The sequence below is a fragment of the Perna viridis genome, chromosome 7 (assembly GCF_037379345.1).
Source record: "Perna viridis isolate PV_CMFRI_1.1 ecotype Kerala chromosome 7, ASM3737934v1, whole genome shotgun sequence".
Classification (NCBI taxonomy): domain Eukaryota; kingdom Metazoa; phylum Mollusca; class Bivalvia; order Mytilida; family Mytilidae; genus Perna; species Perna viridis.
This window is the reverse complement of record NC_142451.1, coordinates 33,918,357-33,936,624: the sequence shown is the minus strand read 5'-3', so window position 1 is coordinate 33,936,624 and position 18,268 is coordinate 33,918,357. Positions and strand designations below refer to the sequence as shown.

General features: G+C 31.5%; 2 protein-coding genes and 1 pseudogene across 2 annotated transcripts; 1 reads left to right on the top strand and 2 right to left on the bottom strand.

Annotated features, from left to right (window-relative positions):
• Window positions 1–121: 121 nt before the first annotated feature.
• LOC148612408 (uncharacterized) lies at window positions 122–5,136 on the bottom strand. Its single transcript, XM_088593829.1, has one exon. It carries the CDS (start codon window positions 4,981–4,983, stop codon window positions 3,775–3,777), a length of 1,209 nt encoding a protein of 402 aa, XP_088449955.1. The 5' UTR covers window positions 4,984–5,136; the 3' UTR covers window positions 122–3,774.
• Window positions 5,137–8,258: 3,122 nt separating this feature from the next.
• LOC148612406 (uncharacterized) lies at window positions 8,259–16,498 on the top strand. The gene is made up of 3 exons (XM_088593828.1): window positions 8,259–8,405; window positions 8,730–8,992; window positions 14,244–16,498. Exons 2-3 carry the CDS (start codon window positions 8,798–8,800, stop codon window positions 14,748–14,750), a joined length of 702 nt encoding a protein of 233 aa, XP_088449954.1. The 5' UTR covers window positions 8,259–8,405; window positions 8,730–8,797; the 3' UTR covers window positions 14,751–16,498.
• Window positions 9,583–10,804, bottom strand: LOC148612407 (uncharacterized; annotated as a pseudogene).
• Window positions 16,499–18,268: the final 1,770 nt, after the last annotated feature.

Genomic DNA, 18,268 nt, shown 5'->3' with positions numbered 1-18,268 from the left:
TTCATTCATTCATTCATACAACAGTATAATCTAAGCACGTGCCTGAGATTACATAGGTAATAAAATAATTAAGTTAATTGATATGTAAATGGAGTCAGGTGTACCTAGGCACGAGTCACAATTCGAATATGATGAATACTTTATTTCTCATACATAAAGTACAGAGAAAATTCACATATTTTACATAAACATTTACAATGCATGTGTATACAGAGTATAAATAATCTAACCAGGAGGTACGACCTTGGACATAATTATTTTTACAAATTTTGCCAAGTTTGTTAATACAATAACATCTTTAGAATTAAACAACTGGTTATATTTTAATACATTAACCCTTGTATGAAAGTGATTTGAAAGAAATTTTCTTCTTTCTTCATTGAAGAAGTTGCACTCAAAAATGTAATGAAATTCATCTCCAATGTCATGACTTTCACATAAAGTACACAAACGTTCATTTCTAGGTGTATTTCTCCACCTACCCGTTTCGACAGGCAAACGATGTGACCCACATCTAAATCTACATAATAAATGCATAAAATAAGGAGGTAAAATTGAAAAATAATTTTCAAAACATAATTCAGTCTTGAATATCTTATAACAATAACACTTTGATGAATTTGAAATTTCTGAAAACCAATCTTGTTTAAATTGATCTTTCAATCTCAATTCAACACTTTTTGCAATCCATTCTGGATTGAATTGATTTGGTGATGTCCAAACATTTGACATACCACAACTATCAAAAATATTTTTCATAAAAACTATCCATTTACTATTAAATCCATAGTTAGCAAAATTGATATACAGTAACTTATACAGAATTGAAGAGAATTTGTTATCTTATCTACCCTCTAATCGGCACCAAAACTTAACCATACGTATCTTAACTGCCAATGAGAGTGGAAATCTTCCCAATTCCCCATATATAATAATATTTGGTGTAGAAAGCTTCAATCTGGGTATAGTCTTGCAAAAGCGCAGATGCACTTGCTCTAATAAGTCAATATTCTCAAAACCCCAAATTTCTGACCCATAAAGTAATATAGGTAATATAGCTCTGTCAAACATCTCTAGTTGACATTCAATAGATATATTATTTCTACGACAATTCTGTATTAAGCTGTACATAGCTTTAATAGCTTGTTCTTTTAAAAACTTTCTAGTGGTAAGAAAAGAACCACTTCTAGCAAAGAAAACGCCCAAGTATTTATAGCTTGTAACTTTTTCTAATTCTTCGCCATTTAAATAAAACTTTTCGTCATCTCTTTGTCTACCTTTTCCAAAGATAAGAATTTTCGTTTTACCAACATTTATCTTCAATTTCCATATCTCACAATAGTCTGAGAAGTTATTTAACATCAATTGTAAATCTGCTCCAGACTCAGATAACAAAATAGAATCATCAGCATATAACAATAACAATATCTTGACATACATCATCAACTCATTTTCAATATCTCTTTCGATAGATTCTAGACCTTTCACGTTACAGGATTCTAGATATGATTGTAAATCATTTAAGTATAAAGAGAACAAGACAGGTGATAGATTTTCACCTTGTCTAACCCCTATTTCGCACTTGAAAATATCTGAACATTCATTATTATGTCTAATATATGATTTCACATTATCATACATATTCTGAATAATACACAAAAATTTTCCGCTTATACTATTACCAATCAATTTATAAAATAAAGAGTTTCTGTGAATAGAATCAAAGGCTTTTTCAAAATCGATAAAAGCACAATGAAGTTTCTTTCTTCTCATCGATATAAGTTCGAAAAGAGCATATAAAGAAAAAATATGATCAGTTGTGGCGTAGCCACTTCTGAATCCAGCCCGATTTTCATGTAATAAAGATAAATCTTCAATAAATTTGTTCATTCTAGTATTTAGTATAGAAGTAAAAATTTTACCAAGACATGACAATAAAGTAACTGGTCTATAATTCCTTGGATCCAACTTATCCCCTTTGTTCTTATAGATAGGTATTACTATACCCGTCAACCATGCCTCAGGCACGTGACCTGTATCAAAGATCAAATTAAATAACAATACAAGTATATCACTCAAAACATTAAAAGACGCAGCAATATATTCATTTATAACACCGTCATCACCAGATGACTTATTATTTTTAGCAGACTGCACTGCTTTACATATTTCGTCTTTGGTAATTATATCATTTAAAATCATATTATTTTCTATATCAATATCATTATCGATAATATAATCATGTTGACTATCAGTTTTATTTCTATTAAGTTCCTTAAAAAATTCAAATAAATCATCAAGTGGAATATTAGTACTCTCTCTTCCACTTCTACGGCGGAAAATTTTCCAGAAATCCTTCGGTTTATTCAGTCTCAGATGCTTCATCTTTGTTTGCATCTCCCTATTGAATCTGGCAATATTCTCATCCATAACTTTTTTATAGTGAGTTTCCGCCATTTTCTATCGGGTTCTGAACAAACATGAACCATACTTTTTATAAAGTCGCTTCGCTCTGCGAAAATCTTTCCGAGATTTCCTGCAATCTGTATTAAACCATAACTCACGCGATTCACGAAATCGAGAATTTTTTCTGAAATCGGATACACCGAAAGTATGCTCCGCAGCATCTATTATAATACTCGTAACTTCTTGTGTAAAATGATCAACCGATTCTTTATCAACTAACTCGTCATTATCAACCGCGTTAAGCATACAAGTATATAAAGACTGAATCCTAATAGGATCTAGATTTCCTTCAAATTCTTGCCTTTTATCTGGGTCCCATCTCCTTATCCTTGATTTTGGAGCCACATTTTTCTCTCGAGTCTCTTCGGAGAACTTGTTTGACTTCAACGACAAGGCCAAAGGAGAGTGAACATCAGACAATAGGGAACTAAATTCCATAACTTCAAAGTTTTGAACAAGGCACAAAAATTTTCCTGTGCTACAAATATAATCAACAACACTGCTATTCTTACAAGTAGGATTTCCAACTGAATCCTTTCCAACTCTTCCATTAAATATAAATACATTATTATTTCTGCAAAATTCAATATATTTTCTGCCATATGAATTTACAACAATATCTGGGTTATTTCTTTTCATATTTAATCCCATTTCTTTAAGGACAATAGCTTCATTAAGTTCATTTATATCTAAAATGTTTTCAGTAAAGAAATCATCTATAACTGCTTGTTCAATAAAATCACATAAATTACCCGTCCTAGCGTTCATATCGCCCAAAAGACAAACAAATTCATAAGTTCTATTAATATTTTGAAACTCTAGTTCAACTTCTGAAAAAGCATCAACTGTAGCATAAATACTACCCTCGGGTGGTATATAAATTATACCAAAAATAACATTATGATCAGTTGGTAAAACTTTCTTATCTAAACTTAACCACAATACATACGGACTATCTGTATTAATAACTTTTACAAAGTCCTTTAAATACTTTCTATAGCCTAAAGCTATTCCTCCAGATTTATTCTTATATCTCTTTCTATTTTTACATTCAAATACAAAATCGTCATTACTAATGTCATCGAAATCGTCAAGTTTAGTTTCAGTAAAACAAACTAAATCGAAATCATTCAACAGTGATCTAAATTCAGGATAATTTAATTTTGTTTTTATCCCGCATACATTTAAACACAGTAACTGTAAATTCTCTTTATTGTTTACAAAGGAATGTCTCTCACTATCAAGGTCGTCGTCTTCGCTTGACTGGCACAGTTCATGATCATTGTCCGTTAATCCTCCACGGTTTACCTAACCATATCGAATTGGTTCAAAGTCCGGGTCGTCGTACTTCTGAGATTTCGGTCGCGCACCTTGTTGTTCGTATCTCGCTCTCATCGCTCTGTCGTCTATTTCCATATCCGGGTCCGTCCGCCTATGCAGGATAAATTGTCTTCCATCAATAATAAGTTTATCGCGTCGGAAAAACGCCTTCTTCTCTTGTTCCTTGGCCTCTTTGTAGTAAGGCCAGAGTTCCTTCCGGCGATCATTTATCTCCTTCGGGAATTGCTCATTAATGCTAAACGCAGTACCTTTCAGATTTGTAGCACTTTTTCTAACTGTTTCACGGTCATTAAATGTTTTAAACCTGCATACAATTGGTCTCGGTTTCTTATCTTTCCTTCCAAACCTATGAGCCCTCACAAATTCTATTGGTGCTTCGAATTTCAGCTTCTCCGTCATAAACGTTTTTATGATAGTCCCGGTTTCATCGCTCTGTTCGTCTTCGTTTGATTCGGGTATGCCTGCGAAAACTAGATTCTCCCGCATTGAACGGGTCTGTAAATCAATGTGCCGTTCTCGCAGCTCTACTAGTTCTCTAGAAAGCCTGTTAACGTGCATGTTAACTTCACTGTGACTTGTTTTAATTTCATGTATCTCACTTTTTATGTCAGCACTTTGCTTTAGACTGGTCTCATATTTATCATTTAGAAAACTGATACTTTGTTCCATATCTGCCACTCGTTTCGTCACATCATCCACATTCGTCACCAACGTGTTCATAGTAGATTGAAATTTGTTCAGTTTATCAGACACTGAATCCAAAATAGATAATTTGTTGAATAACTGTTCTACTTTATTGGTGAGATTATCAATTTTAATACTTTCATTCGGATGACTTAGGACTGGGCTGAAGACGGGTTGTGGTGTAACTGTTGGGCCTTGTGGTGTGTACGGGACATTATAGTAGCCATGCACCGGAGAACTTTGGTTTAGGTTTGGGTTTGGTAAGCCTTGGTATTGTTGAAATACTGGCGTGTTAAAGTTCGGAGGTATCGAGCTTACTGCATTCATGATTAAGAAGGGTTCTCTATTTATGTCGATAGCCTTGTTTATGTTTACATTGGCGTCGTGATTACAGTTCTGTTTACCTGGTTTTTCACCTGTATGTCCACTTGTGTTTTGTGTATTCGATTTTTTACGTTTCTTTCCATTTTTGTCGTTGATATTCGAATTCATATATTCCCGGAAATCTTCTATCACATAATTCACACCGATTTCAAAATAAATTCTGCTTCCAAATGTCTATTTATTTATATTTTTGTTCCTCAGAATTCAGGTCGACCATTCTACTCTACACATGCGCACACACTATTCACACGTGTATATAAATTGCAATTGTTATTGTTATTGTTTTTCTTATGTTGTTATTCATTAAACTTTAAATTGATTATAATCTGTTTTATCATGCTTATCTGATGTATTTGCCTGATTTATGTTGTAAATATACTTAATAAATAAATAAATCAAAGCTTTTGTTTTGCAATTAATTATATAATGCTGCTACATATTAAAAAAAAGAACTAGGAAAGACTAAACAAAAATTAAAATAATATAAAAAAAAACAAGACACCCCCTAGAGCAGCAATGCTTACATATCTAGTCTTGCACTATTTTGTAGATATTAATTGGTTGTGCAGTTTTACATTTGACTTAGTTTACTTACACACAAATTGCATAGGCTTACATGCTTTTTCACAAGAGACATAGAATAATTATAGTGAATAAATTCAATATAAAAAATAAAGAATATTCTTTGATATGGATACTGACATGCATTTTTTTTTATTATTATTAATAAAGCATCTGAGATCGCTAAATCCTTAAATTCACTATTTTATTTTGATATACAAAAATCGGGGCGAAACCACCCGGGGCGAACCGGTAGTAGGACGAAACCACTCAGATACGAACCGGAATTGGGGCGAAACAACCCGGATTCCTAGATGGATAATGATACATGAGAAATATTCTAAGAAACCGAGGAGGAAACTATTTTTTTCCACAATTTATAGAAAAGACCATCGCGCCATACTATATCAATGGTCTTTTCTTAAATCTATAAAGCTCATACAAACCATGCAAAAACATCTTTAAAGAAGTTTTTTTTATGGCAGGTTAGTATAATAAGTAATCAAAATATGATCACTCGTGCCAAGAACGCTTGATAATTCAATTCGTGCGCGGAACAAGTTCCTCACACCCGTTAAATCTAGGCGTTCTTCGGCACTCGTGATAATATTTTGATTATTCACTCTTTCCAATTAATTATTCTATAAATATTTTGCGCTTGAGCGAAAAAAAAATGTATTATCCAACATCAAATACAAGATGTACCCCACCCCAGGATAAAAATGGTCGGTGCCTAATATCTGATTTTGCTTAGGCAGCAACAATGTTGAGATTCATAAATAAATAAAACAAACTTTCGACCTGTGGCAATTAAAAAAAGAACACTTCTGGACAGTCCTATTTTAAATCATTTGAGTATAAAACGAACAGTAGTTTAATTTGCAGAATTAACAATGAGACGGTGCCATATTAGGACGTGCAACTCAGTTGAATTTATTGTCCTCCTCGTGTCTTATGCAGCTGCATATAGCTAGCAATAATTTAAAAGAAGATACCAATATGGTAAGCCAAAGTGGACAAAAATCAATATGTTGTAATATTAGAAAATGAATTTTTAATATTACAAAATCATTTTTTTTAATATTAGAAAAAAAATTAATATTAGAAATTCAATTTGAAATATTAAAAATTCATTTTCTAATATTACAAATTACTGATTTAGTGATATAAAATATCACACATTTTGTAATATTACAAATTCAATCTGTAATATTAGAAAATAAATTTGTAATATTAGAAAATGAATTTATAATATTAAAAAATCACCTTGCAATATTGCGAAATCAGTCACATTTTTTAATATTACAAAATGATTTTCTAATATGAAAAAACCGAAACTGAATACCACAAATCTATTTTCTAATATCAGAAAATCAATTTCTTATATTAAAAAATCATTTTTTTAACGTTAGACATTCAATTGAATTTCTAATATTAGAAAGTGTTTTGTGATATTAGAAATCTTATTTGTAATATTAGAAAATGAATTTGTAATAATAAAAAAAAATAATTTTTTAATATTAGAAAACAATTATTTTCTAATATTACTAATTCATTTTCTAATATTACGAATTCATTTTCTAATACATGTATTACAAATTCCTGATTTAGTAATATTATAAAATATCACACATTTTGTAATATTACAAATTGAATTTGTAATATTACAAAATGAATTTGTAATATTAGAAAATCACTTTGCAATATTGCAAAATCAGTCACATTTTTTAATATTACAAAATGATTTTCTAATATTAAAAAATCGTAATTGAATACGACAAATCCATTTTCTAATATTAGAAAATCAATTTTTAATATTAAAAAATAGTTTTTTAATATTTGAAACTCAATTGAATTTTTAATATTAAAAAAATATTTTTTAATATTAAAAAGTCTTTTGTTACATAAGAAATTTAATTTGTAATTAGAAAATGAATTTGTAATGTTAAAAAATTATTTTTTAATATTAGAAAATGCTTATTTTTGTCTACTTTGGCTTGCCATATACCAAAGTATATTAATAACAGTGAGCATTACAACAATATTGGGAATAGAAATTAATAAGTACATTTTAATGTTAATTTTAAAATGATGAAGTCTTTGCATGGATAATAAAGTATCAATTTGTATATGGGAAACACTTTACATAAGGTCACTCCTCTAACTATGTGTAATTTACAAATAAAATTTTTGTACGTTATTCTGCAAATCATATATATATATATATTTTTAAAATTCAACAGACGTTGTAAATGAAGTAATTTAAATTGAGCAAGTCTATTGTTCTTTAAATTTAATGAGTGGTTCAGCTCTATTGACAATTTCTTGATCTCTGGGGCAGGTGTTGAACGGTTTTACCAAATTTAAAGTTTGAAGCCACTGCATTAAACATTCAATTAAGCTTTTAAAAAGAATTAGTAGATGGGATGACAGATATTACATATGGTCATATATAGCACCTTGCATTTAAATGATGAACACATGATAAAGATATAGGCCAATAAAAATAATTAATTAAAATATGTATCTCGTAACCCTCTCTACATGCATTGTTTTTAATCTAAAACTTAATAGTTTGTGTTTACAAGCATCAATAGAAATGCCACTCGATTAAAGGAATACAATAGAAATATTTTGCCTTTTTCGCTATTTCGATCTCCTCTGCAGACCTTTGTGACTACACACTTCACCAGCTCATATAGGCTTTGCTATACAGGATGCGAAAATTCACAAGGTACTACATCACAAACCCGCGAAGATGTTTCAAATGCATTGCACTGATTTGCATAGAGAGTTCGGAGTTTAGTATTGATTGTGACAGAGGTGTAACAGCTTTGGAAATAGCGGATATACTATCTGTCCAGGAGATTGGCCATTTCCACTCAAAAAGAACAAAAATCCTTTGTTTGGCCTTATAAGTTTTCAGATATAATAGTGTGCTGATATTCCGACTAGTGTACAACATCGAGGTAGGGTATACTGAATTCTGTTTGATAAATATAACTAGCAATGTGTAATAATGTTTCACCAATTTCCGCCTGTTTAGAACTAAAACACCAAATATCATTACAACAAGAAGTGACTTAAACCTAATTCGCTTTATTTAATTTCAACATCCCAACAAACTCGCTGAGGATAGTTTGTTGTCGTGTTGAAATTAGATAACTTCGGTTGATATTTTGCGATATTCATGAAACTTGTAAATATCAAGTTTGATTCGATATCAAGTTTACATGTAATAATATAACGAGAATGGATTCTAAAATATAATTTTCATATTATTATGATTTCAGGTTTAATGGAACTAAATTGCAGAACATGAATAAGCATCTTGAGTGAATGGTTTGAAGAAGAATTCACTATGGATCCAGAATCCTCTTCAACAAGACCGACAACAGTTACATTTGGTCCGGATGTTATTCTTGGAAGACGACGATCACGGGCATTTAGTGCCCAACAGGGTGATAGGGATTCTGAGTTTTTTAGAAAACAGTCTATCAAGTATCAGTTTCCAAGACTAGGAGTTGAGGATGATTACAGTAAAGATATTCATACGGTAGGAGTCTTCCTTTTGTTTCTTTTTATTAATCCTGTAATATCTGTGAAAGAATCCTTAAATAAAAACTATCTATGTATACTCTTCGGGCACTTTGACCAAACACGGAAGGTCTTAATAATAAGTAAATGATCATGTGGTATTCGTAGTTTACGCTAAAATGTTAAGAGAGCATTCCCACATAATTATACCGTCTTCAGATTGTCCGAAACGTTGATAAGGCCTTGAGCCGGTGGCATTATCAACGTTTATTTCATATCAGTGAAAAATCAGTAATTTCAATTGGATAAAACCTTTTCACGTGGTATTAATTAATCTGCAGTAAAAGTTTTACCAGTCAATGCCATGATGTGATAATGCCACCAGGCATTATCAAATCGTGGTAATGCCCGGTTACGAGTTCAGAGTTACAAGACAAGACAAGACAAGACAATTCTTTATTATAGTGTCACCTCTAACTGACATATTATATATACATTTAAAAGCAATATATATGATTCTAAAAGTTAATAGTTCACATTTGTCTAATATCATTATTATCGATATACAAAACATATACATTTAAAACTTTATGTTGTCAAATTAGAGCCACTCTTTTCAAAGAGTTATGAGAGACTTTAAATAAGTAATTAAAATACTATATATATACATTTTCATTTTAATATATTATATTAACAGAAATTACCTATATAAAATATTTCTTCTAGTTAATAAAACATCATGGCAGATTTGGCTGAATAAAAGAACATTTTTTCATCACTAAATAAAAATATGAATTTTTCATCATCAGTTAAATTATCAAAATTGTCATTAAAAGATTTAGCCCGAATAAAAATATCTTCTCTCAAATGTAAATACACAGGACAATGCAAAATGACATGTTTCTCATCCTCAATATTACCATTATCCATACATACATTATTAAAACACAACCTATTTTCACTCAAAATACCTTTATATCTGCCAGTTTCTATTTTTAATGGTGCAACACCACAACGAAATTTAGAAAAAAGCACTTCTGTATCTACCAGGTATACGTGTTTGTAAATATCGTTCTACTCCATACCCTTGCTTAAAAATTCTGTAAGTTCTCAGCTTACTATGATTATTACTATTTAAATCATTGAACCATTTATTCTTAAAATTTTCAAAATTTATATTTTCTAACATATTTATAGAACTTTTGTTAAATATAAAATCTGTATTACAAAAATGGTTTACATTTAGCTCTCTAAATTTACTATGTACTCTAAAGTTCCAATTCTTTATTCTATTATTACAATTTCTATTTGTCCATAAAAAGACTTTTTTATTAAGTCTATTATTACACATTTTTGTAAATTTTGACCACATTCTAAAAACACATGACCACTGCTTAATTATACAAGACGACCAGCCCATGTCACCATAAAGTGAAAGATTTGGAGTATATTTACCGACCCCCATAAAGAAACGCATTGCTCTATTTTTTACAGCATTAATACATGAAAAGTATCTACAGCCCCATATAGAGGCACTGTATTCAATAACTGACATAACCATTGTATCAAATAATTTTGTAAATACAGAATAATCAAAACCTCCATTAGCTTTATATTTAGCTATAAGTAAACCTAGAGCTCTACTAGCAGACTTGGCAACAGCCTTAGCCATATCTACGTAATTCAAAAATTCACTCATGACTAATCCTAGATATGTATATTTATCTACAATTTCTATTTTTTCTCTATCAAACGTAAACTTAAAATCAGTTCTCTGAACAGATTGAGGTCTAAAATGAACTACTTTTGACTTAGTTAAATTTACACACAAATCATTATTTTGACACCACTGACTTAAAGTGTCCAAAATTCTTTGCAAGTCATTTTCATTTTCACATATCAAAACAATATCATCTGCATGTAGCAAAACTGAAATAATAGAGTCATCTAATCTTACACCAACATTAACATCTTTATTTCATCTACTAAATCATTAATAAAAATATTGAAGAGCAAGGGTGATAAAATACAGCCTTACTTCAGGCCTGTTTTTACATCAAACCAATCTGTCATAAGACCATTTATTTTTACATAAGATTGTACATTAATATATATGGAAAAAATAGCATTCATCATCTTTGTACTAACACCAATATTTTCAAGTTTACTAAACAATATATTTCTATTTACAGAGTCATATACTTTTTTAAAGTCAATAAACGCACAAAAAGTAGAGCATTTATTAAGTTTTCTAGTTTCAATTATTGTTGTTAATGTAGACAAATGGTCGACTGTACTGCGACCTTTTCTGAAACCATTTTGTTCGTCATTTGAAACCTCTAATTCTTCAAATTTGTCCGTAAGTCTGGCATTTAATACCCCACAATAAATTTTATATGATGTTGGGGCCAAAGTAATTCCCCTATATGCTATAGGATCTCGAGGGTCAGCTGTAGATGATTTAGGAATAGGAGTAATCACACCTTTACTCCAGATAGCTGGAATTTTACCAGATTCAAAACAAACATTAAAAATACGCGTTAATGCATCCAAAGCAGTTTGATTTTTTAATAATTCAATTTGAATCTGATCTATACCAGGAGCTTTCCCGTTTTTTGCTGTTCTTAAAATATTAAAAACCTCTTCTACAGAAATAATATTATCTAAAAAATCATCATTTCTACCATTGCGTTTAACAATATTTGAAAAATTACTATTATAATTCTGGTTTAACATATTACAAAAACTATCTTTCCATGTATTCATAACAATATCTTTATCGTCACTTATTGACCCATCATTCAAATTTACTTCCATAGGGATAACATTTTGGCGATCATTTCCAACACCTATTTTACCAATTTTGCACCAGAATTTTTCGGGATTATTCGAAGAGTTTATTAAGTCCTCCTGCGACGAGTGCCAATATTGACGCTTAGCCCTCTGAACGTTTTTATCGAAGGTTTTACGTTTTTGTATGTAAATGTGGTGTAGAAGTTTTCGACAGTTCCCATGTGACTTAGTCCATTCCTTTTCAGCTTTACACACATCGTTCCAAATAAGCGTTAGCTCATCATTCCACCACGGCTTTTGACATCTGCGACGTTTATTCCTATAGCCATTACTAATAACAGATTTAGACTGAAGTTTTTGTAACATCTCTGTTTTAATAATTTTTACAAAATTTTCATAAAAATTGTCCAACGATACTTGTGACTTTTCTCCATTCTCCAAAAGCGTTAAGTTTTCATTAATAGTATTAACAATATTCGAGTCGCATAACCAGTCTTGCGGTATATTCTTCAAATCAAATTTAGTTTTTCGGATTGTTTCTTCTTTTCGTACTATACAATTTTCTGAGTAACAATATTGCAAATTTATATTCCATGTCAATAAAGAATGATCCGGAACAATTTTTCGTAGGTCAAATTTATCTGATACACCGGATTGTTGTATTAGTTCTGTAGCTCTATGTACATCAAAGTCAGTAAACCTTTCTAACTGTTCATACGGTACGATACAATAATCAACTACACTACAACCACGTGTTGAGATAAATATATAATCGTTAAGTAATGAATTACGACCGTTAAGTATACAACAGTTTACATCTATACGAAAATCGCAAAAAATTGTACCATAGGAATTATGCTGAAAATCTACCATATTTCGTTCCGGTAGTTTATCCACCCCTTCTATGAAATCCTGAAGGTCTGTACACCGGCTATTCCAGTCCCCACATATACAAAACATATAACCTTTTGGGATAGTGTAAATTTGCGTCATAAGTGTTTCCATAAATTCATGAACATGTACAGCCCTACTAGAGTTTTCTGGCGGCAAATATATACAAAGAAAACATTTGAAGAACACACTTTATCTTGTAACTTAATCCACAATATACCTTCTTTGTTGTTATCAACAATATTGAAATTAAATACATCACAAATTTCCATGCAAATTAAAAACCCAACACCACCAGAACCACATGTTGCTCGCACATGAATATTTTTACGATTATGACCTATCCAATAGTATCCTTCAATATTAATACCATTTGAATCTATTAAATGAGTTCCGCCTATGCCCAATACATCCACATCTAAGGAATTCATACATGACACTAAAAGATTAAATTTATCACTTCGCGAATTATCGTTCCAACCATTTACGTTCCAAATTCCGCACGAGACCTATCTTCTTCCATGGCCGGCACCTCTGTACTGATCCCCTCTATTCCCGCGGTATCCATTGTGTGTATTTCGTCCATGAGCGGAACCTTGTGTATTACCAGTGCGACTATTTTGACTGTCCGATGGGTTTGTGTTTTCATCAGAGTTTTTATTTGTACTCGAGTACCTTTTAATTCCAATTTGTCACTACCAATTACTTTTAAAATGTTTCTCATATTTGAATTCAAGACCCGCTGTGCTTTCGGAACAGAGCTTTCGATAAAAATGTCTTTATAATTCCTAGAGTTCTTTAATTCCCGCTTTTTTTCTAATACTTTTCTCTTATCGCTTACCGAAGCTGAAGTGGCAACGATAACACAGGCTTTTCCTTGTTTAAAACGTTTCTTGCGGCCAGCATTTTGAACTTTAACATCTTTCAAATGTATACCTTCTCGAATCAAACCATTAACTTTATTCGTGACATTTTCGTTTGATAACTCGGGCATATTACGCACGACGATTTGACACTTATCTTCGTGTTCTGTTGACGTCACATTTTTCTGTTTTACGACTTCAGCATATGATTTTTTACATGTAAATATGGCGAGCCGCACGTCTACTCCTGACGCAGAAACACGATTTGCATCGCTTTCTGGAAAAAAAGGATATGGTTCCTCAATGAAATAAACATAATAGTTGTTGATAAACTGGTAGGACAGTGGTATTGACTGCGACAGAGGTTATGACATCGCCTGCTGCTCGGTCATTATCGCTGTCTTAGTCAATACCACTCTCCTGTGGGTAGTCTAAATATCACGATATTGACCAGTTTATCAACAAATATATAATTTAGGCAACATCGCTCTCCATTTGGGCAGTCAATATACATACATGTATCACGATGATGTTATCTACTTAACCAACTATTGTATATGTTAAACTAGCTGATGGTGAAGTTGTTTTTAGTTGTTATTTTTTGGCAGTTTTTATGTATGTATCATGAAAGTAAGCCTGATGTGTATAAAGTAACAGTGCTGTGAACATTGACAAAATGTACATCGTAAATTATGAATATAATACAATTGATTTTGCTTACAGTATGATGTTTCTGAAGACGAAATTAGACGTAATATTTTTGGTAAACCAATTAAAGATTTGACACTGGTAGGATCAGACCATACAATTAGACGTTATACGATATCCAGCGCAAGACGATCTGTTGTATGGTCACGCGAAAGAAAACTGTATGAAGATAAAAATCGGAAGAAAACTGAAGAATTCAAGGATCAGCCTTACAATCGACATAGATTTCCGTCCATCGGTAAACACTACCCAGGAACGTGGAAGACAGCCAGTTACGACAAGATTCAAGAAACAACAGAAAGGCTTTACAACTCCCCGGCTCCTACTGCTGCAAGTATACATATGCACAAATTTCAGTGCTTCCTACACAATTCTTTAGAAATCGAGGAAAGGAAACAGAAAAAAAATAAACTTGTCAGACCAAACACTTCTGTATTTACAAACGTCAAACCGTGCATTAAAGCACGACCAAAAACTACAGTTTCTTTATTTCGATCAAATTTCAGGATATTAATGGAATAACTGTTTGCAGCACAGCATTGACACTGTTATGTATATTATTTATTCATGTTTCTAGATACCATTTGTAATCCAGAAATTTTTTTTCAAATGAGTGCTTAAAAGCTTTATTTACTGTTTTAATTTTATCATATGAACTAAGAATAAATTTCTGTTAGTTCCAATGTCTCTTTGTGAATGTCTCATTAGAGAAGGAAAGCTGGGAAAATAAACCACATTTAATTAAACACTGTGATTTCTATTAAAATAGGAGAAAAAAGGATACAAGTGAAACTTCTATAAGTACCAAATAAATTTCCCAGTTTACAAGTACCAAATAAATTTCCCAGTTTACATGAATGAGCAATAGAATATCTGCGTTTTCAATAGTTTTCATGAATATCTAGTTTTAAATAAATTAATAACTTGTTGTCAATCTGGTTTTAGACCAAAACGTTCTTGTGAGACAACATTAGATAGTCTTGTTGAACGGCGGCTGAAACAGATAGATGACGGTAATTTAACTGGTATCTTTTATTTACCTAAGCAAGGCCTTTGATACTGTAAATCATAATGTATTATCATATAAGTGGAAATCTTTTGGAATTTGTGATAATTCACTTTTATGGTTTAAATCGTATCTTCGTAGTAGACAACAATGTGTAGCTTGGAATGGTGTTTTGTCACAGCTTACAAGTATTACTATAGGTGTCCCACAAGGTTCTATACTTGGACCTTTACTTTTTATATTGTATGTAAATGATTATTCGAAATGTTTAAAATATTCGCATGCTACAATCTACGCAGATGATACATCCCAGGACAAATTAAAAGCAGATCTGGTTACTTCCACGCAATGGATGAAAAGAAATAAATTGACACTGAATTTAAAGAAAACACAATGTAACTATGTTAATTTGAACAAAGCAAAGGTTGTCAAAATGTAGAAAAAAAATGTATTAAATTTAAGGATGTTATTCTTGAAGCTGTTGATGTATCAAAACTCCTAGGAGTAAATATCGTAGATTGTTCGTTGACATGGTCTTGTCATATAGATGTTTTAACTAAAAAGATATTTAAAAAAAACTGGGTGTGTTACGAAGATTAAAAAGTTTTATGCCTAGCAATGCTTTACTTGAGGTTTATAACTATAATTTTTCCTTATTTGAATTATTGTTGTACTATTTGGTCTGGTGAAAAAAATGTTGCTAATATGATAAATTTTCTAAACTTCAGAAAAGAGCAGCTTGAATAATTTTAAATGAGCAAAATGTCATGACTCCATCTATTGTACTTTTGAATAACTTAAATGGATGGCTATGCCTGATTATTTTTTATATATTTAAATGTTTTTAGATTTGTTCATCAAGTAAGTGTGAGATCAAGCAGACAGGGCAATCCAAATTTATTGTTCTAATATGTAAAAGAGAATGTTATAAGCGCTCTTTCATTATATCTGATAGCTCTCTCCGGAATGAGCTGAGTGATGATTTAAAAAAAATATATACAACAATAGAATCTTTTAAAAAGTCATATTTAGAATAGTATTTTGGTTAATTAAAGTGTATATCACCTGTATCATTTTTTTAAAGTAATATTGTCATGTAATTTTAATTTGGTTTAATGTTAATTTTGTAATTTCTGTTGTAAATATGTATATATTGCAGGACCATATTGTAAACTAGTTACTTAACTGAATATGCCATCCATTTTCAATAAATGTCATTATAATGAAAAAGAGTTTTATTACATGTGCATACGACGTCAGGTATTTTTACAAGAAAAATGCTATCTGAAATGACTTATGAGAAATATATAAATACTCTACAGCTAACATTCACTTTTTGTTATGCCTTTTTTAACCCTTGCCAAAACTTCGAAACTAAATGATACTGCCGACGTACCACGGCAGTCTTGTTCCGGTATGTGACAATTATTTTACATACTTTTGTGACGTTCCGTTTCATCGATGACAACTAAAGGCGTTTTGTGAGTATGGTCTTATGACATATTCGGACACTTTATATTGAATAAAATACACGAAACTTGAAATCTGGGGCAAATTAGGATAGATTGTTCTTTTCTTTTCTTTGAAAAGCGGCGGCGTTTGCCCATTACGCCCTCACTTGGACCCGCCTCTGATGAAATACACAGTCATATGTGGGCTGCTAGCATCCAAATTTGATACTTTTGGTTCCTTACTGTCCATACAATTTTTTTCATGAAAATATCTTTTTTTATTATCCACCAATTGTAGACGTTTCTGCATTTTCTCCTGGGCTTAATGTTGGGGGTAAAAGTCTGGCTGAATACCCACGAGTCATAGCCAGATCGGGTGCACTACGCATAAATTTATATTTAGGCGCACTGTTTTGTACCGAACATTGATTCGGTCTAACTTAATTTTAAAGTTGAAAAAAGGTATCCGGAACGTTTAAGTCCCCTGTCGTATTAGATTCTCTCCTCAGCATCAGCTTGCGGATTTTCAAAATACCTTAATGTGCATGAACTTTAGGAACGAAAATTGTGAAACAGTCGAGAAGGGTGTTATTTTTAGCTTTTTTTTTTTTCACTTCATCCTGCATGCATGCTTTCATCCTGTGCTAGATTCTAAGTACCTGCTATTTCATTTAACATAGTATTTGGCTGTTAGTTTTGGAAAAACCTCACTGCTTTGTATTAAATCTCAGTATTTTTTTTTCTGTATGTTACCATGGCTACTGTTTTTGTGGCAATAATCGCTAATTTACTTATGAATCACTGGAACCTCCTTACACCAAGAATTAGAAAAATATGTACCTTTTATGAAAAAAAAACTATGGGAAATTTCTGTGTGAATTGCCTCAAAATAGCTTCATTTCAACAAAATGAGTCCAAATTTTTTGAATTGATCTAACCGTATAGTATTACCTTATATACATGCGTCGGCCGAGAGTCGAACCCGGCTCGCTTGCTTTAAAGCAACCATGCTAAGGTAGTACAATACAGGTCATTTCTGAAAATTTTGTCTCATTTTGTTGAAATAAAGCTGTTTTGAGGCAGTCCGCACAGAATTTTCTAGTGTTTTGTCATAAAATGCATAATTTTGAAATCCTTGGTGTGTGGAGGTTCGAGTCATTTATTAAAAATTTAGTGATTATTGTAATAACATTCAGTAGCCATAGTAACATACTGAAAAAAAATATTACTGAGTTTAAGTACAACTCAGGGGTGCCTTTCCAAAACTAACAGCCAAATACTATGTTTTATAAAATATCAGACACTTAGACACTACCACAGGATGAAAGTATGCATGGAGTAGGTGGAAAAAAGGTAAAAATAATAAGACCCTTTTCGATTCATTCTCTCACAATTTTAGTCCCAAAAGTTCGTGCGAAATCAGGTATTTTAAAAATCAGCCATCTGATGCTGGTACCAGTATCGTATTGCATATCCCTGAGCAGGTGTACGTCAAAACATGGATGCTATAAAAAATATAGTGCATTTTCTTTTTGCCTCTCTACAAACTAATATTTTGTCAAAAGATATGAACAATGACTTAT